Source organism: Antechinus flavipes, chromosome 2 (assembly GCF_016432865.1).
Source record: "Antechinus flavipes isolate AdamAnt ecotype Samford, QLD, Australia chromosome 2, AdamAnt_v2, whole genome shotgun sequence".
Lineage (NCBI taxonomy): Eukaryota > Metazoa > Chordata > Mammalia > Dasyuromorphia > Dasyuridae > Antechinus > Antechinus flavipes.
This window is the reverse complement of record NC_067399.1, coordinates 345,764,760-345,786,966: the sequence shown is the minus strand read 5'-3', so window position 1 is coordinate 345,786,966 and position 22,207 is coordinate 345,764,760. Positions and strand designations below refer to the sequence as shown.

Sequence of the window (22,207 nt, the reverse complement as noted above, 5' to 3'; positions counted from 1 at the left end):
AGTCTAAATGGGAAAACATGTAGATAATTAGCATAACTAGATTACACACAAATATACACAAAGTGGATGAGAATTAGTTTCAAAGGGCAGTCTGGTGGTTCACTAGATAGAATGCCTAGAGTCAGGAAGACTTATTTTCCTGAATTCAAATCTAGTCTCAGACACTGTGATTCGAGGCTATGTGATTCTAGGCTATGTGATTCTAGGCAAATCATTTAATCCTATTTTCCTCAATTTTCCTCCTATGGAAAATGAGCTAGAGGAGAAAATGGCAAACTTCTGTAGTATTTGTCAACAAAACCTCAAAAGAGATGACAAAAAGTCAGACACAACTGAAACAACAAAAAACATTAACAATCTCAGAGTAGAAGTCATAAGCATCTGGGGAGACCCAAAAAAGCCTTTTATAGGAGATATGAGCTGAGCTCAAAGGGAGCCAGAAAAACCTCCTAAGCATGAAGGATAACCAGTGCAAAGGCAGAAAGAAAGGAAAGAGAGTTGAGTGTGCAAAGGAAAACCATTAAGTAAGCCAAGGTAGCTGGATTAGAAAGGAACAGAAAAAAGTATAAAAAATTGGAAAAGGAGGAAAAGGCCAGATTATGAAACATTTAAAATGTCGAACAGAGGATTTTATATTTCCCCCTCTTACAGCAAGTAATAGTTTACTCAGCAGAGGACAACATGAATAGACCTATGCTTTAGAAAAATCATACTGGCAGCTGAGTCTAGGACTGAGGTGCAAAGAGCAATGAACCAAAAGAGAAGCTTAACTGAGAGCAAGACAGAAAGGAGTATATAGGAAAGCTGTGAGAGTAGACACAACACCTTGCAATGAATTAGGTATGTGATGTTAATGAGAGTAAAACAGAGGACGCTGAAGCCTGACTGAATGGGAGAGTGAAAATGTCCTCAAGAAGAATAGAGAGATTTGGAGGGGAAAGTTTGAAGGAAAATTTTGAGTTCTGTTTTGGATATGTTGAGTTTGAAATGCCTACTGAACATCCAGTTTGATGTGAACTATACACCAGGAATTCCTAATACCAATAAAATTATGAGTCAAATCCAAATTAAAATTGAATCACAAATATTCAAAAGCATTAGTTTAAAAAGAAAAAACTAATATGTTAGAAATCTATGTGGATTTTCAGAATTGAGGCCCCATAATTAAATTTATAGCACCCCTACTTAAGAGACATTTCTTGGCCTTCCAAAAACATTATAGATAATCCATTATGTCAAGGAACTTATACTCAATGTCAAAATGTACTAAAAAAAAGTTATTAAAAAGTTGCAAAAAACACTTCAAAATTCAGAAATTAGGAAAAGGATATCTGATACAACAACTGGTTTCTTTTTGTCTGGACTGAAGGGATCCTTTCTTTTTTTCCTTGACTGAAGCTCATCATTCCATAGCTCTGAAAAATAAATCAAAGAATAAATATTAACTTATCTTTGAACTTAAGAGAATGCCCTTGTACATTTAGTTCTGTCATTACTATACTTACTAAAATGCCAGAAATCATAAGATCTCCTTAAAGTAGACTACAACTTTAAAAGAAAAACACATTAATTTAAACAAAACATTTAATAAAATTTATGCTAAATTTGGGCATGTTTCAATTAAATTAATTTTGCATTAAAATGAATATTTTTGCAAGCATACAAACAAAAAGATGACAAACAGCCCCCCAGAATTACAAATTGTTAAAATCAGAAAAGACCTTAAAAATAACCAAATACTTACTCCAGAATTGAACTCTCTGAAAATTAAAATGAGCCAAATAATTTCATGAAACAAAGAAAAATATTAAAAGTAAAATCAAAAGATTGAAAAAAATGAATTATTAGGTATACTGCCAAAAACAAGTGAACCCCCCCCCCAAAAAAAAAGTCAAGGAGAATCATTTAAGAAGTATCAAGAGAGTTAGGATAGGAATTCGTTAGTAGCATTCAAAATTATAGGAAATTCTCAAATAAGGAAACTCCCTTTACCCATGTAAACTGGCAGCTTTCCCACAATATGATTTTAGTTTTAAAGAATTGCCTACAAAATTTGTGGCTAAAGAAGAATTACAGCACATTATCAAATGCAAAATGGATAATTTTGATTATATAAAGTTAAAAAGTTTTTATACAAACAAAACCAATGCAGACTAGATTAGAAGGGAAGAAGAAAATTGGGGAAAAAAAAAAACTTTACATCCAAGGGTTTTGATAAAGGCCTCATTTCTAAAATATATAGAGAATTGACTCAAATTTATAAGAATCAATTGGGGCAGCTAGGTAGTGCAGTGGATAGAGAGCACCAGCCCTGAAGTCAGAAAGACCTGAGTTCAAATCTGGCCTCAGACACTTTCTAACTGTATGACCCTGGGCAAGTCACTTAACCCCAATTGCCTTAAAGGGAAAAAAAAGTCATTCTCCAGTTGATAAATAATCAAAGAATATGAACAAACAATTTTAAGATGAAAACATTTCCAGTCATATGAAACAATGTTCTAAATCATATAGATCAGAGAAATGCAAATTAAGACAACTCTGAGGTACCACCACACACTTCTCAGATTGGCTAAGATGACAGGAAAAAATAATGATAAATGTTGGAGGTGATGTAGGAAAAGTGGGACACTAATACATTGCTGGTGGAGTTGTGAACTGAGCTAACCATTTTGGAAAGTAATATGGAACTATGCCCAAAGGGCTATCAAACTCTGCATACCTTTGATCCAGCAGTGTTTCTACTGGGCCTGTATCCCAAAGAGATCATAAAGGAGTAAAAGAGACCCTCCTCCCCCATGCAAAAATGTTTGTAGCAGCCTTTTTTACAGTGGCAAAGAACTGGAAACTGAGTGGATGCCCATCAGTTGGAGAATGGCTGAATAAGTTATGGTATATGAATGTTATGGAATATTATTGTTCTATAAGAAATGAGCAGCAAGATGATTTTAGAGAGGCCTGGAGAGACTTGCATGAAATGATGCTAAGTGAAGTAAGTAGAACCAAGAGAACACTGTATACAGCAACAACAAAAATTATGTGATGATTAATTCTAAGGGACATGTTCTTTTCCGCAATGAGGTGAGTCCAATAGACTCGTGATGGAGAGAGGCATTTGCATCCAGAAAGAGGATTGTGGGAACTGAATGTGGATCACAACATAATATTTTTTTTGTTGTTGTTGTTTGCTCGCTTTTAGTTTTCTTTCTCATTTTTCCCCCTTTTGGATCTGATTTTTGTGTGTCTATGTGTGTGCAGCATGATAATTGTAGAAATATGCATAAAAGAATTGCACATATTAAACATATATTGGATTGCCTGTTGTCTGAGGGAGTGGGTGGGGTGAAGGGAGGTAGGAAAAATTTGGAACACAAGGTTTTATAAGGTGAATGTTGAAATCTAAGTATTTATGTTGAATAATAATAATAATAAAAAAAAAGAACTGCCTACAGTACTAAGAGTTTAAGTTACTTGGTCAGGGTTACATACTCAATATGTGAGAGGTAGGACTTGAATACATAAGATCATTCTGTTTCTAGGCTGGCTTTCTAGCCACTATACTAAGCTGCTGAATCATTAAAGTATGTAAAAATAATGTCCTGCCACAAAAGGCTGGACATGAAATTTCAAAAAATCATAAATGAAAATTTCCCAGATCTACTAAAATGAGAAGACAAAATAAAAATAGAAAGAATCAACTAGTTGCCTCCTAAACTCTAAAACAAAAACTCCCAAAAATATCATAGCATAAATTCAAAGCTTCCTGGTAAGATAATGTTTTTAAAAGTACTTCATGTAGCCAAAAAAGAAAGAGTTCAAGTACCAAACAAGTAGTAAGAACAACACAAAAGCTGGCACCTTGTACTCTAAAGGAGGTGAGGGCTTGCCATGATATTCCAAAATAATCTGAAGAAATTGAGGTTAATCCTACAGAAGAAAATAAAAGGTCAAAACTAAGTAGAAATTTTGAGATGTAAATACAGAATAAAAAGAATCATAGAAAACTAAATCTATCTGGCCAACTTTATTAAGACTATTATTTAGCTCTTTAAAATGAATAAGAAACAAGTATTTTCATTGAACTCTGATATCTACAATTACGGTTATTGTTCAGTTGTTTTTCATTTGTGTCTGGCTCTTTGTGGCCCCTTTTGGCATTTTTTTATCAAAGATACTGGAGTGATTTGTCATTTTCTTCTCCAGTTCATTTTACAGATGAGGAAACTGAGGCTAATGGGGTTGAGTGACTTGCCAAGGATCAGATCTTAAGTAGGTATCAGGCCAAAAAGGAACTCAGGAAGATTAGTCTCCTTACTCTAAGCCCAGTACTCTTTCTACTGTGTCATCTAGATGCCCTACATTAAACATAGAGAAAGTTAAATAAGTCAATAACTCTTCATTTTCTTTTTACCCCTCTTCCTCAGATCCAACCAGTTCCAAGTCCTATTATTTATGTGTGTGTGCGTGTGTGTGTGTGTGTGTGTACTATTTTAACAGCCTGCTGGTTGGTCTCCTTACCTCAAGCCCTTCTCCACTACAATCCATCCTCCATTCAGTTGTCAAACCTCCAGAATTAAATAAAAATCCTTTTTGGCTTTTAAAGTCTTTTATGACTTAGATTTCACCCAACTAGTCAGTCTTCTTACAACTTAATCCTCTCCAATAATAAATGACTCAGTAACAGTAATTCTGCCTTTCCCCAAAAAAGATACTCTATCTTCACATTCCATGCAGTTTCACTAGCTGCCTGTCTCCTATACCTGGATTATTCTTTCTCCTTGTTTCTGCCTTCTTGCTTCCCTTGTTTCCTTCAATTCCCAACTAAAATTCTAACTTATACAAAATGCCCTTCAGGTCCACCTTCTGATATTATCTCTGAATTATCTTACATATATTTTATTTCTATTTTTCTGTTTGCAGATTTCCTCCTTTAAGAAGTAAGCTATTTGAGGACAGGTATAATCTTTTGCCTTTCTTTGTATTCCTAGCACTTGGCACACAGCACATAGCACATAGCAAATGCTTAAAACATGCTGATTGTCTTGATTTGAGAAAGGGAAAAGAGTGATTTTATTCTATTTTGATAGTTTAAGAAAAAGAATATATTGAAGAGAAAAAGTGGAAGATGAAGGAATTTAATTATCTCAAATAATAGCAAAGAATGAAATGAAGAGCACATAAAAACAGAAGATAGGAGAGGCATCCCATTATTTTCACTTTCATGTCAAATACACTAAAGTTAAATAAACACAGAGAGATTTATACACACACACACACACACACAGTTAGCAGTTTGTAATCTGGCATACTTGTGAATGCCGATGAGTAAAGGTGTAAACACAAGCATTGTACTAATTAGTTCTATTTAGTACCTTGTTTCAGGTTCTGGCCCAAAACATCTTCTTGTAAGATCAGATCAACAATCTATCAACTCTAATGAGTTAGCAGTTTGTAAGGATTCCAACATCACACACTTGAACTCTGAGTAGAAATCCATTAAACATAAGGAAAAAATTGGGTAGGGAGGAGAAGATCCAAAAGAGAGGTTTTAGAAGAAAGGCAGAGGAGGAAATAATCATAAGCAAAAGCAAACTTTGGTATCTGAGGGTGGAACATGAAACGGGAATTAAAAGGGAGAAAAAGTTAAAACCTGTCATAGGAAATATGATAAGAGGAAGAGAAAAGGAGGAACAGAAAAAATACAGAATGCTTTAATTATACACTATTAATATTAAACAAACTTGTTGAACCCCCTTCATCTTCATAAAGAAGAAAATAATGGGAACAAGACAAGAGGAATGAAAGTGGAATATACAATACCAGTTCAATTGTGCACCTGAATGAGCTGACCTCTGCCATAAAGTATAAGAGAATAGCAAAAGGAATAAGGAAGCAGAATATAACAATATGTTGTGAATAAGAAACAACCAAGATTCACAGAGCATTACAGCCAAGAGCCAAGTAATGAAATAAACACAATGTATTTATTTTAGGATTTGTTTTGTTTTGAAATCATTACTTTACACCTTAAGGGAAGGATTGTGAAGGAAACTTTTTTTTGTTCACCTGAAGTATAGATTTTGTATATATTAAAAGAGATATATATAGAAATTGAATTTTGCCTAAAGATAGCCCAGATAATGAATCAGTATCATGAATGTCATGTATCTAAATACTTAAAGGAAAAATTCACCAAATTTTCAGGAGAAATAGATAATAAGGGTATAATAGTGTGGGACTTTAATATACCCTTCTGGATGCTGACAAATATAACCAAAAAAATATAACAAGAAATAAGTTAAGAACCTAACTGCAATTTCATAAAAGTCAGAGATGATAGAGTTCTGATGCTTACTAAATAGGAAAAGAAGGGAGTTTTAACATACTTCTCAATACAAAAACTGCCTAAGTAATGGGATATAAAAATATAAAATCTATCAGAGCTCTAAGAGCAGATAAATCCAGAGAAATGGAAATCAACACAAAAATCCAAGTTTAGACTAAGACCAACCACCCCAATCAAATGCACAGCAAAATTAATAATGAAGATAAAAGTAAATGGAAGACAATGATCAGCATAAAGACATATTACAGATCCAGCAATACCCAAAAATCCAATCTAAAGTATATATTAATCCAGATCCAGCAATACCCAAAAATCCAATCTAAAAGAGAAGAGTAATTCCACAATAACTGTAGAGAAAAAAGAAAAAAAATTTCACAAGAACTCTTGAGTACACAGAAGAAATGAAGCAAAAGTATAAAAATTTAAATTAAAGCTCTGCAATGTAAGAATTAAAGAGAATAAAAAGCCTAAAACAGAAAGCAGCAAATCTTATAGAAAGAATAAACTCTCTGAAAATAATAAAGAATCAAGTAGAAATAAAAGATTCCATGAGACTGTAAGGAATATTACAACAAAATCAACAGATTGAAAAAAAAAAAGAAGAAAATGCATAGCCTGTTATCAAAAATAACTTATAATGGAAAGAAGGACAAGGAGAAAAACTTTGAAAAATCATTAGATTCTAACTTTATTTCAAAAGATCATCAAAGAAAATCACCCAGAGCCATTAAAACAGAGAGGAAAGGTGAAAATAAAAAGAATCCATCACCTTCTGAAAGACCACCCTCTATGCCCTCCCACCAAATAAAGGAAATGCTTTATAATGTCACAGCTAAAATCCAAGGCTATGAAAAAATACTGCAAACAAACAGAAAGAGTACTTGTACAAGTACCAAAGAACCAATAAAGTTTATAAAGACCTGGCAGCTTCTACTATAAGTAAGAGAGAAGCCTTAGAATTCCAAGTCAAAAGACAAAAAAACATAAGAAAAAGACAAAGACAAAAGGCATAAATGCTTACAGCCAAAGTTAAATTTAATCTTACAGTGTTATGAGCCATAACTTGAAACAAGGTGTTAAGTCACTAGAATTGATAGAAACAATGCTTAAGTTTACTCCTTTGAGAGTTCACACATTAGCTCACACGTTAGAGTTCACAAATTCAGGAGATTCACAAGTCAGAAACCCACAATCCCACTCTCTCAGAGGAGGAGTCAACCTTTAGGTTCACACTTTTAAGAGATCATATATAAGAAGCTCCTGGAGTCAGAAGTAAGTCAGTTGAGGGGATTGAGAAGTCAGGAGTCAATTGAGCTAGAGGCAGAAGCTGGCAGAGGTAAAGACTAGTAACAAGAGCTCTCGGATCCAAAGAAAGCTAAATGGGCTATTTTGGAAGAGACAATAAAAGATTGGATTTTAACTCCTGGCTGCATTTGAAGTGATTATTGATTTGAATTGAACCTAAAATTGCCTCCAGAAACCTCCCCAAGAAACTTGCTCCCAGAGAAAACCATCATATTTTAGAAAAAGAACACCACATTACAGAAAGGAAAATGAACCTTTCATAGAATAAAGGATTTTCAAGGATTCCTGATGAAAAGACAAGAAATAAGAAGGAACTATGAAATGAAAACAAAAGAAGAGGAAAAAAAAGATTTAACTAAATGAGGGATTTTAAGGGGCTATATGATGAGGAAGAGGAAAGGAAAAAGTTAATGCGAAAGAATCAAATTTCCCTTCAGAACCTTTATGTCTTCAAAAAGTATTGAGAGTATTGAGAGAGTATGTAAAACAGGTTGAATTGATTCTTTTCTGAAAATTTCAGAAGTGGAAAGAAAAGCAAAGTAAAAATAATGTACCTGTGGAAGAAGAAAGGAATGGAACAAAGTCCTAGGTCTAAATGGTAAATGGTACCAAATTTCTTAAATTCTCTTAAGTTATAAAAAAATCACCATTAAGAAGATCAAGAACATTAAGACTTCAACCAAGATTATGACATTCCTGCACAATCACAAACCAAGCAGAATTATTTGCCTTACAATGCCACCAATTTAAGTGTTCCCTGGTGCAGTTATCTAGGATGTCCCTATAAAAGGGATCTCAAATACCAGAGTTCAGAGTTCCCCAATAACAGAACTAGGGTCTTCTAGAATACCTCAAGGATCTTGCCAATAAGGAGCAGAAAATATGGCAGAAATGAATTCCTAACTCCCATGTAAATTGGGCTAGTTTTCCTTAAAAGGTACTGAAACACTAGAGTTCAAATTTGACCAATAACAGACCTAAAATCATATAAGTGATGAAAGATCTTCTAGAATACCTCAAGAATTGCCAACAAGGGGCAGAATATGATATTAACAATATCTTAACTCCTCTCCTTATGCAGGTTAGGCCAGCTTTTCCTTAAAAGACACTGAGACACCATTTGGTTGAGACTTCTTTAGCTCAGAAGAAATAAGAAGCAATACTGTTAACATTACAACCCCATCATTTTGTACAAAGAAGCTACAAGGAATAAGAAGATTTATTGGCTTAGCTTATAGATCACAATAAAAACTTCACTCAGCTAAATCAACTTGAAATGTCTTCAGTTCTTACCCTGTTGGAATCTTTACAAACTGCTAACTCATTAGAGTTGATAGATTATTGATCTGATCTTACAAGAAGATGTTTTGGGCCAGAACCTGAAACAAGGTACTAAGTAGAACTAAGTGATACAATGCTTGTGTTCACACCTTTACTCATTGGAATTCACATGTTTGGGAAATTTCAGGGTTTAGTACGAGATATCTGAATTCACACCTCCCTTGAAGCTCTTTGGGCCAGAGAGCACTATGGGAGAAAACCCATAATCCCATTCTCTCAGAAGAGTCATATATAAGGCCAGTGAAGAGTGATTCATTCCAGAATATTTTCCACTTGGCTGGCTGGTGGCAGAAGAGAGTTCAGCTGGATTGGAGAGGAGCACTCTGGTGCAGACACAGAGCACTTTGGGAGATTGAGAGCCAGAAGCCCTCTCTTGGAGGCAAGGCAGATTCAACTTGGAGCTGGATTGAAGGCTGAAGAAAGCAGAAGCAGAAGCAAAGTACAAAACTGCAAGAGCTCTTGGAATCAAGCAGAGAGATAAGCCTCTCAACCAACTGGGCTATTTTGGAAGGAGGAAATAAACATTTGTATTTTTACCCAGCTGGCTGCATTTGGGGTAATTATTGATCTGAACTGATACTAAGGCTGCCTCCAAGAAAACCTCCCCGAGAAACCTACCCTCTCCCCCAGAGAGAACTATTCTACTTATTTTAGAAGAAAAAGAACACCACATTACCCCACTAAATTAAATTAATCTAAATTAATATCCTTTTGTTACCTTTTGATTGATTTACAACTGTGTCATTCTGTTCCAATATTGAATCTAAGCTAACAGCCCTAAGTCAGCCAGTCCAAGTCAGAACACATGTGTATAGCCTATAATTGTACCTGCAACTTTGGCATAACTACTGCTGGGTTAATATCAAGTTTTGTGGTAAATTAAAACTCTTAGAACAGTCATCACATGAATTCCTTTTGAATCTCTATTATCATGTACTTGCATCATTTTTTTTTAATCTAAATGCAAATTTTTCCATGAATTTTCAAGGCTTGGTTTGGGTCTCTCTTCTCTTTATACTCTCATTTGGAGATTTCATTAGTTCAAATGGTTTTACTTATCATAAATATGGACAATATATATACTTTCTCCTAAGTTCCAGGTTGCACATCTCCAAATGCTAACTAAAAATTTCAAACAAACATCTGAAATTTAAAACAGAACACATTATCTCTCTTGGGAAAAACTACTCTTCTACACTTCCCTATTTCTAATGAAGACACTATTACCACCCTTCCATTCACCTACATAAGAAAACTTTGAATTCTCATTCTTCTTCACTACACATATCCATTTACTTATACATTTGAAATGTAGAGGGCTGAAACTATTGAGTGGATGCACTGAGATCAGGACTATCGAGCACTTGAGGCTAACTACTGATGGGATAATACTCTATGGGCACATAATACTCTATGGGCACATGCTTGGAAAATGGTCCTTCCCACTATCCTGTGCTGGCTTAATGATTGGTGTATATAGAGGATTGCAGGAGGAACTAGGGGGTGGAGCAAGATGAGCCAGGTCATACTTTGGGGGTAGACAAGGGAGAAGGCGGTTGTGGAGAGTTTCCTCCATCCCCTTCACTTCTACCCCTAAAGACCAAGAGTAAAGAACGAGGACTTTTGCTTATATCTGACTCTGATTCTGGGGTGTCTGGGTGCTAGCGCAATAGTCACATCGAAATTGGCTCCTAATTGGTTTTCTGGTCTCTTCCACTTATAATACAGCTTCTAAACACAACTTCTAATATGATTTTACTTGGATCTGACCACATCATTCACCATTCATCATTCAAAACTCTAATACTGATATCTTTAGAATAAAATATAAACATCTAATTTGGCTTTTAATGTACTTCAAATCTGACCCTAACCAACATAACAAATTCTTTTTTTTTCCTTCTTTAAAAAACGTAATGATTTATTTTTTCTCCAATTACATGTAAAAACAATTTTAAACACCTGTTTCTTAAAAATCTGAGTTCTTAATTCTCTCCTTCCCTCTTTCCCCTCCCCTTTTTGAGAAGTAAAGTAAATTTTCATAGGGCATACATGAGTAGTCATGCAAAACATTTTTCCATATCAGTTATGTTGTAAGAGAAAATAGACACCTCCCTCCAAAAAAAAAAAAGTCAAGAAAAAGTTGTTGTTTTTTTTCAAATATTGATCTGCATTGAGACTTCTTGAGAAAGAACATAAGATCTTAAGAACTGTCTTGAATAATTATACTGTGAAGTCATCCACAGACGATCATCATACATTAGTGCTATTACTATTACTGTTATACTGTTCTCCAGATTCTGCTCTCTTCACTTTGCATCAGTTCATGTTAAATTTTTCCAGATTTTTCTGAGAATATCCTCCTTGTCATTTCTTATAGCACTACTGTAATACATCACAATAATAGACAACAACTTGGTCAGCCAATTCCCAACTGACAGGTATCCCCTTAATTTCCAATTCTTTGCCATCACTAATTTGTTTTTTTACATAAAGGTCTTTTTTCTTTTTGTTTTTTATCTCTTTGGGACACTGTTGCTGGGTCAAAGGGCAGGTACTTTTATAGCCTTTTGGGTATGTTTTCATATTGCTGAGTAGCTGAATTAATTCACAACTCCACCTACAACACATAGGTGTCTCATTTTCTCTACATCCCCACCAATATTTGTTGTCACCATTCCTTTCCACTTATTGTTCTCCATGCCTGGAATGCATTCACTATTCATCTATATCTCTTTGAATGTTTCCTTCAAAATTCTGCACAAATGTCACTTTCTATATGGAATCTTTCCTGATCTCCCAACTATTACAATGCTTTCCTCTAAAACATTATACCTTGCATTTATTTACTTGTTTGTTTGTGTTAGTTTTTGCTGAGGCAATTAGTGTTAAGAGACTTGCCCAGGGTCACACAGCTAGAAAGTGTTAAGTATTTGAGGCCAGATTTGAACTCAGGTCCTCCTAACTTCAGGGCTAGTGTTTTATCCATTGTGCCACCTAGCTTGCCCCCACCTTGTATTTATTTTGTATGTATTTATATATATGTGTGCTTGTATCCTTGGACAGAATATAAGTTCCTTGAGAACAGGGATTGTTTAATTTTTGTCTTTGTATTCCCAGCACCCAGCACAATATAAAAGGTGCTTAATAAGTAATTGATTATCTATTTGGGCTTCAGTTCCAAGAACACTCTGAATCTTGATTCTGTCATATTTTAGCTTCATGTTAGCCATAAAATCTGAAATAAATATTATGTTTATTTAATTCAAAAACAATAAACATTTATAAAATTCCTTTTGCTTAGAAGGCACTATGTTAGGTGCTGGAAATCCATTCAATAACATGAATTACATGAATTTTAGGGAAAGATATAAGATAGGAGAAGATGTATCTCTTGTTTTCACATCAGAGAAGATCAAATTAAAAAATAACTATGGTGTAAGGGAAAATGAGAGAGATTCAGGAAAAATGCTTAAAGAAATATCAGTTTGGGGGGCATCTGGTCTTATTTACTTCACACCTCATCAGTTCACATATGTCTTCCCATATTTCTTTTGAATTCTTCATATTTGGTTTTTATGAAGCAGATATATTTCTTGACCTTCATATAACTCAACATTTATCTATTCCCCAACTTCCCAAGGCTTCTGCCTTGTTTTGGTTCTTTGTCAGCAAAAAAGTTTGTTGTTATTAATATTTTGATCTCTGTTGTTTAGTCATTTCAGTTGTGTCCAAATCTTTTGTGATCCTATTTGGTGTTTTCTCAGCAAACTTTACCAGAGTGGTTTACCAGTTCCTCCTCTAGTTCATTTTATAGATGAGGAAAACAGGCAAACAGGATTAAGTGACTTCCCCAAAGTCACAGAGCTAATGTCTAAGGCCAGATTTGAACTCACAAAGATGAATCTTCCCAATTCCAAACCTAGCACTCTTACCTACTGCGCCACCTAGTTGCCATTTTCTTTTAACATATGGAACCTTTTTTTTTCTGTCTTTAATCTCTTTGGACTATGTGCTTAGTAATGGAATCTCTGGGTCAAGGCTATGAACAATTTAATCACTTTTCTAGTATAATTCCAAATTACTTTACAGAAAAGTCGAACCAATTCATATCATCAACAACAGTACATTAATGTGCCCTTCCCACAACCCAAGTAATATGAAATATTCGTATCTACTGTGTGAGGTAAAAACTTGAAATTATATAAAAAAAAATTACTGAGTGCTTATCTTCAGATGACTCTTAATAATGTACCATTGTTTTAAAAGAAAATTTTGAGAACTCCTTGCTCATACCTTGTGACCCCTTATTCTACCAAATAGCCATATTTTGTGCTAATTCTCCAAGTATCATGGATACCAAACCCTTATCAGAGTTTGTATCCCTTTTCTATTTCATGTAATTAAAGCTATTTATTTTCTATTTTGTTATCTCATTTATTCTTTATTTAGTAAAGAGTTCTTAATCGAAGTTGTGAAAGAGATCTCATCCCATTTTCTTCTAATTATTTTAATAATGTAATGAAAGGCATTAGAGACATAGTAGATAATGGGTAAGTCTCAGAGCCAGAAATAGCTTCAATTCCCACCCCTAATATATCTTGGCTATATATGACCACAGCAATTTATTTTACCTTAGTTCCTGGGCAACTCTATAAGACTAAAAGTTGCAAAGAAGGTGAAAACTTTCAAAATTTGATAGAATTTCCTTATCTGGGAGTTCAGGCTCTGTCCTTCTATATTGAGGCCACATATGCATTTTAAGCTTATTGTGCTGAATAATGTAAGATCATAGATGTAGGATAGCAAACCCCCTTCATTTTATATTTGAGGAAAATGAAATTGAGGGAGATTAGTGCAAGCCAAGGAAAGAACTTGATCTACTCTGAGTAGCCACTCTAGTCCAGAGCTTGGACATACCAAATTTCTGCCAAACTGATTTATGATTTTCAAAATAACTCCAATGCTTATACCTTTCTTCTAGAATTATCACAAATTTATCCTGATGATAGCATGTTTGTAATTAAATTCTCCATGTTGTTTCTCTCACTAGATTATGAGTTCTTTAAGAAGAGGTATTAATTTTTATCCTGCAACACAGTTAGCATACTGCTTGAAATAAATAAGCAAGCATTTAATAAATGTTTACTGATCTGACTTGAATAATAAGTATTTCTCCAAATAGTTATGTGCTCAAGCTTAGAGTAAACTACTAAGTTTAATCGTTACTGCTTATTTAGTCTGTTCTACTGTTCAAGAAATATTGGCAATTTTGTGGAATTATTTTGCATACTAATATTTTACTGCAGTAATCAATTGCCTCAATTAATTTTCTTTGCTGATTTTTTGCCTTCAAAGTGCTATCATTTTGAATTCTCTTTGCCAATATTTATGCCTTTAACTTCCTTCTCTTGTTCCACTTCTGTTGCTAGCATTTCTAAAAATATGTTGATAATAGAGGAAGACATCTTTGTCTCATTTATTCATTTATTTATTGGGAAATTTGCAATAATGCTATCTTTTGGCTACATATACAAATACATAAATGAATAATAGATATTTTACATATAACATAGTGCTACATTATATATGTGCTTTTTATTATATTATAAACATGTTTCTTATATTTCAATTCCCTCTTAATAATTATTCTGATTTTTCTAGTTTAAAGAAAATCCTCTTTGATGGCAAAGAAACAAAATTGCTGACTCTCTTTCTCTTTACAATATTACACCCTCTTTTTCAAGGAGTGAGCCTCTTCACTATTCTTTTTCCAGATATAATATAGTGAGATCTTTTTAATGTCTTTAGTATTTTTGCAAGATGTAGCTCATTCTGACATTTCAGCCAACCTGACACTAGTCTCATAGGTTTAAGCAAGCTTCTGTAGTAATTTTAAAAGACTAATATCTTAGAAAACACTAAACAGTGACAATCTAATGCTTTACAAACCAAATATTTAGTTTATAGGAATTTTACAAATGGAAAAATTTTAAACAAATTTTACCTGAGGTAATGTCAATGCTGTGCCTATCTTCTTCAAGCCTTCTAATTTTCTCTTCTAGTTCACTCTGTACAGTATCATATAACAAAAGCTTTTCACTCTGAAAAAACAAACAAACCAGATTTCATATAAGTAGCAAACAATTAAATAGTGGGATAGAGAGATGAATGAATGAATGAGCCTGAATTTTGTATTAACCACTTATAAATAAGATAGAAAACACTGCATTATTACAGAATGTTATCAAACGTCGTGTAATATTACAGAAAAGCAAGACCAAAAACTCGAATATTCATCTGATCTCTGGAAGTTCTTTAAAATAACTTAATATTATTGCATTTGGGGTCTTTTTTAAAGTATAAATATCAAAAGGAAACATCACCTGGCAAATTTTAATAGAATGCTATCAGTGAAGACAAGGGAGTCAAATGTTAAAACTGAATCTTTTGATAATTAGTGCACAATCTTTGAAAATCCAAATTTATCTAAATAAGGGATTTATTACTTTACAGAAGAATTCCTTTAAGGGCTGCTAGGTGGAATAGTGGATAGAGCACCAGCCCTAAGGAGGACCTGAATTCAAATCTGGTCTCAGATACTTAAAACTTCCTAACTGTGTGACTCTGGGCAAGTCACTTAATCCCAATTGCCTCAGCAAAATAATAATAATAATAATTTCTTTAGAATGTCGTTTGGGTTCATTTTAAAAATATAGTAGTTCCCAGATTCCTGGAAACAATATTTTAGATTGCGGCCAAAGATTATGCCACTAGTTTGCAAGATAACTGGAACTAGGCCAAAGTCTTCCTATTCCCAGTACTAAGGCTCTATTTATTAGAGCACATTGACTACTCAAGAAAAATCCTATGGTCTCAATATGCTGTATACATTTATATGGGGTCAATATCTTCCAATATTCAACATATATAGATCTGACCTAAGACCTTTTATAAGGCCCCATACTCCCTCAACTGGTGATTTTATCAGTCTCTAGGGATTTAATTATCCTTTATGCTAAAGGTTACCCTTTTTTTATGTCATGGATGTCTTTGGTAGTCTAATGAAGACTATTGACCCCTTCTCAGAATAATGTTTTTAAATGCACAAAATAAAATACACAGGATTACAAACAAAAATAATTGTACTAAAATATAGTTATGAAAAGCAAATTCACAGACCTCCATATTAAGAGCCCTTGTTCTATAAAAAAACTTTCAGGTCTATAGTTGCAATCTCACCTTACCAATTACCTGTCAAATATTTTTAAATAGATGTCCTATATGTACCTCAAATTCAACATGTATAAAACAGAATTCATTATTTTTCTCCCTCAAACCTTACTTCCTTATTTCAGTGACATCACTTACCATTCCAGTTATCATCGTGCCAAATAGTTTTTACCATACATCTCCTTTCTTTCCACTCACACAGTCGCCAACCTAATTCAGGTCTTATACCTGTTCTGGACTACTGTAATGGCTTCCTAACTGGTTTCTTCCCTACACCAATCCTGACCATTTCACTCCTATAGTCAATAAACTCCAATGGCACTCTATCAGCTGTAAGACAAAATATATTAGCATTTAAAGTTCCTCTATTCCACTATTAGGCATTTAAAGTTCCTCACAACCTGGTTCTAGTCTTCCCATCCAGAACACATTACTTTCCTGCCATCTTATTTTTCTAAAGAAAAACATTTCCTAATTCTGTTTTTTTTAAATAGAGCATTAAAATATGAAATCAGAAATGTATGTTTGTATTTGTCTTGTTTATATGGGAAGAATTTCTTTCTTCCAATTTGCCTAAGTGATTAAAGGAAAAAAGGGTGATTTCTCCTTCCCAGGGGAGAAAAAAAAAGGGAACAAAACAAGTGGGAGTTTTTCAGCACAAAGTTTCTAAGTTTCTAAAGATAGGGATTTATCTCTCTTCTAATTCTAGTCAACTTGGAGTGAAGAAAGAGTAGTCATTATAGTGTAAGATAAGTTCCAAGGAAGGACAGTACTTTTGGTGTGGGGCTGGTAAGCCCTCTTTAGAGCTGCTCTCTACTTTTGGTGTCTACCAAAAAGTAGACCCACTTAACTCTTACCTATGGCTCCAAGAACCTGTAATATGCCAAGCAACCATACCTTAGTAAACCAATTCACCAAATGGGCTAAACTAAGTTAAGAGTAACCGAAGAATATAGAGATTTACAAAAATATCTTTTCAAAAGTTTCATCTTTCTTTTTTCATAAAAATATATCATCCATGTTAAAATGTTATTTATTATTTTTAATTAAATACATACTGAAAACCAAAAAAAAAGAGAGTAACCCAGGCGTCTCAAACCCTTCACTAAATTAAGGAGGTATCTACGCAAAGCACATGAAAGTATCTCATAGTAGAATAGGCAGATGAGAAAAATTTGTTCCAATGGCCATGAAGGTGGCTTTGGCGCAATTAGTGCTTGGTTAGACATTAAAGACCTTAAGACACTAAAGACATTGTATCTTGAGCAGCTGTCTTGACTCTGTTCTGCCAGTGGCCTCTGATGACTCTGGAATAAAGTGAGGCCAACAATTTCCTATAACTCTATCTGACTTAAATCCAATTTTTGCATGAGTCAAAAGACCCGTACTATTTTACCATTTTTACCTATCTCAAAATCCAATGGCAACAGGCAAGTGATGAAGCAGCATGTGAATCTTATATACAATCCTATATACCAGTGGTTCACGCTCTAAGGTCATCAAAAGTAGCAGTGGGATTCAGCAACTCCTCAGTGTCTGAACAGCTTTTTAAGGGCCACACTGCTCATCTCCTGGTATGAGGAAAGTACTAGAAAAGATGTCCTAAAACATTTGATGGCCTGTCTACTGAAGCAGGTGGAGTATGATATAGTAGAAACACAAAAAGATACATAAAAACTTCTGCAAAGATGATTCCATTCACTATTCTTTTATTTTCTGACAATAATTAAGACCTGGCTCCCTTATGACATTAGTGCTTTGCTAACAATTCTTTCCAGAACCTGTTTGACTTTCTCTCAAATTCTACAAATGACTGGTTGCTATAGGAGAATCAGAATATTCTTTGGTTTTTTTTCTGCCATTAATACCTTTGCTTTGAGACTTATGCCACCCAAATTTATAATATAATCCAGATCCTAATACTCAATATATAATAACAATATTTATCAATTAACATTTATAACACACTATCAAGTAATGTACTTACTTTTACAAATACTATAGAAATAATTTTGATTAGTAACTCTCATTTATAGATAAGGAAACTGAAACAAACAGAGGTCAAGTGACTTGCCCAGAGTCACAACAGCCATAATAGAACTAAAGTATTCCTGTTCATAGGCCCAGCATTCTATCTAATGAATCCCCTAATTGCCCTAAGACATTGTCCCTCATTCCCCAATGAGTTCAGTGCCTAGCTCACTGCCTCCTCATCCCAACCCCTGCTCACTATTAAAAGAGAGCAACTTTAACATACATATTAATATTACTAAAAATAAACCAACTTTCCATTTTCTCAATCTATTTTTAATCACATTATGATTTCTATTAATTCAGTCTGTATTAGGCTCATACTATGGGTTAGGTACTAGGCCAAACAATGGGAATACAAAAGAAGGTAAAAAAATAGTCCATGGCCTGGAGAAGCTCACAATCTAATGGGGAACAAATAAGCAAACAGCTATGTACAAAAAAGCTATATACTGGCTACAATGGAAAAGAAAGGCATTAAAATTAAAAGGGAGTGTGAAAAGGCTTCCTGTAAAAGGTTGGTTTTTAAGTTGGAACACGAAGGAAGACAAGGAAGATAAAACACATATATTAAGAAAGGAAAACATTCCAAATATGGTGGACAGTCAGTGAAAATGCCCAGAATAGAAAGATGAAGTATCTTGTTCATGGAAGATAGATTGTCTTGTTCAAGGTGGTCCATGTCAGCTTATTACAGAGTAAATGGGGGAAGGGTGAAGTAAAATGTAAAAGGTTAGAAAAGATTGGTGGCAGGACAAGTTATGAAGGACTCTAAACATTTGAATGGGAGTACTTTATATTTGATCCTGGTGGTAGTAGGGAGTCAATAGAGTTTATTAAGGTGGATTGGGAAAAGGGTACAACATGATCAGATAGGAAGATCACTAACAGTTAAGTAAGTTAAAATCCTCTACTTAACTTTAAGCACAGAAACCAAATAGGAGGCCATTGCAATAGTTGAAATGTGGTGTAATAAGGACTTGTGCCACCCAAGATGGTGGCAGTGTCAAAAGAAAGAAAGGGGTCATATGGGAAAGATGCTAAAATTGACAACAAATTGGACATAGTAGTAAGAATGAGACTACACAGAGTAATGGTTATACTCTAGATTTTGCATTCACTCACAAGTGTTCATGAATTGCAGAACAGTTCATGAACTCCTTTTATTTAATAAAAATCTTTTTATTATTCCATCTATCTCTAAGCCATATAACCCCTAACCCTAATTTTCATCATCATCATGACCTCTAAACCCTGCTTACCTCAGAACTATCCAAGACCTGATGCTGTATTGATTATATTGTGTTTTTTTTTCTCAGTTTCAATTCTTTGATGAACCAATTCAATTATATATTATCCTGTACTCTCAAATCTATTGCCCCCTTGTCCTACCAATGATACTATCTCAACAAATCACAATCTTAAGTTATTTCCACCATCCTTTGCTGATTGGTGCTTTGCTATCATTTTTTTAGTCACGTCCAATTCTTTATGACTCCATTTGGGATTTTCTTGGCTATGATAGTGGAGTGGTTTGTCTTTTCCCTCTGCAGCAGAAGAGAACCAGAGGCAAATAGGATTAAGTAACTTGGCCAAGATTACACAGCTACCAAGTGTCTGAGGCCAAATTTGAGCTCAAGAAAATGAGTCCCAAATTTATAAGAAATCAAGTCATTCATTGTTGATAGAGTTGTGAATGGATCCAACCATTCTGGAGAACAATTTGGAACTATACTCAAAAAGTTGTCAAAATGTGCTTACCCTTTGATCCAACAGTGTTACTACTGGGCTTATATCCCAAAGAAATATTAAAGAAAGGAAAGGGACTTGTATGTGCAAAAATGTTGGTGGCAGCCCTTTTCATAGTGCCTAGAAACTGGAAATTGAATGGGTGCCCATCAATTGGAGAATGGCTGAGTAAACTGTGGTATATGAATATTATGGAATATTCTGTAATATTTCTGTAAAAAATGACCAGTAGGATGAAAGCTTGGAGAGACTTACATGAATGAAGTGAAACGAGCACAAAGCTAAGTGAAATGAGCACAACCAGGAGAGCGTTATACACTTCAACAACAATACTATATGAGGATCAATTCTGATGGAAATGGCTATCTTCAACAATGAGAGGATACAAATCAGTACCAATTGATCAGTAATGAACAGAACCAGCTACACAAGCAAAAGAACACTGGGAAATGAGTGTGGACAACAACGTAGCATTTACACTTTTCCTGTATTATTTGCTTGCATTTTTGTTATGTTATTACACTACATGGATAATATCTTGGGATGTACATCTGAGAACAAATGTTAGAAGCATGTCTACAAAAGACCGTAGAAACACTAAAGAACTACAAATTGCACATAGCTCCAGAAAAAATTCAAAGACATGCTCCTTTTCAATATTTAAGATATGAAGTATACCCTAAGGTACTTACAGAGCAAAAACTGTCCCTAAGAACAGAGAAGCTAAACACCTTAAATGACTTTCAGAAATTGATAGGAGATATTCAATGGATGCAACCAGTGTTAGGCTTGACTACCTATCAATTGCAACTGTTATATGACATTTTAAGGGGAGGCCGTGCTTTAAATTCACCATGCCAGCTAACAAAAGAAGCTTAAAAGGCTTTGAGAGAAGTTGAACTGGTTTTTATCCAATGTGGTTGAAAGAGTCATTCAAAACCTTTGGAAATATCAGTTTTTGCTACACAAGAGGCACCCATAGCAGTCCTTCATCAAGGAGACAGTGTGATAGAGTGGGTGAACCTCCCGGCACAACCAGAACAGTTGTGGCTCCTTACCTAGTGCTTGTGGCTAGAATTTTATTAAAAGCCATTAAGTAAGCAGTACAATTATGTGGGATAAGACCTGACAAGATATACACCTTTTATACTAATACACAAATTAATGTGTGCTGGGAGACCATCCGAGAGTGGCAAATTTAATTAGCCATGACTCCAAATTTTACACACAGATCTTCATTAAAGATAACCAGACTATTACATAATTGGTGATAGATTCTTGAGGAAAATGTTTCTAAAGTTCCTCTTAAAGGACCAACTATCTTTACAGATACATCCAAACATAACATTTGTGCTCTATACTCCCGTGACTTAACTATAAAGAAAGTAGTCAGAACACCTTTTCAGTCCACTCAGGAGAATGAATTGTATGCAATCATTCTAGCTCTTATTATCCAGGAGATATAAATATAATATCTGATTCGGCCTATTCAGTAGGTGTGGTACAAAGAATTGCCACAGCCCAAATAAAATTTGTAGCTTCAAATATATATCAGCCCTTTAAGGAACTTCAAGAACAAATGAGAAAGCATCCAGGTAAGATTTATATCTTGCATGTCCACTCTCATAGTGGACTTCCAGGTCCTATTTTTGATGGAAATTCAAAGGCAGATAGCCTTCTAACCATGTTAACCAATACTCCTTTATTTCAGGCAGCCCAAGAATCTCATTCTGAATATCATCAGGTTGCTCGAGCTTTACATTTGCAATTTTTGGAATAACAGGAGAGGAAACTAGGAGCATTGTAAAATAGCTTGTACAGCTTGCCTTCCTTTCCATGCTCCTACGCTCCCTCCAGAGAAGAACCTTCATGGTTTGAGACCCAATGAAATTTGGCAAATGGATGTGACCCATTATATATCTTTTGGTTGTCTATCTTTCAACTATGTTGTAATAGACACCTTTTCAGGATTCCCTTTTGCAATACCAGCAGTAAATGAGACAGCCCGAGTGGTCACTGAATTCCTTATACAAGCATTTGAAATTATGGGTGTGCCACAAGCAATAAAAACAGATAATGGACCTGCATATACTTCTAAACATTTTGCATACTTCTGTGCACAGTATAAGATTTTACACACCACTGGCATATCCTTTAATCCTCAAGAACAGGCAATAGTAGAGAGGACAGAGACATTAAGACACT

General features: G+C 34.5%; 1 protein-coding gene across 6 annotated transcripts in view; it reads right to left on the bottom strand.

Annotated features, from left to right (window-relative positions):
• Positions 1–22,207, bottom strand: part of BRMS1L (BRMS1 like transcriptional repressor) — a 131,626-nt gene that overhangs the window by 14,080 nt on the left and 95,339 nt on the right. For all 6 annotated transcript variants that reach the window (XM_051977975.1, XM_051977976.1, XM_051977978.1 and 3 more), the window contains 2 exons: positions 14,997–15,093; positions 1,332–1,415 (listed from right to left, as the gene is read on the bottom strand). In XM_051977975.1, coding sequence (XP_051833935.1) covers positions 1,332–1,415; positions 14,997–15,093 — 181 coding nt within the window. The remainder of the gene's footprint in view (positions 1–1,331; positions 1,416–14,996; positions 15,094–22,207) is intronic.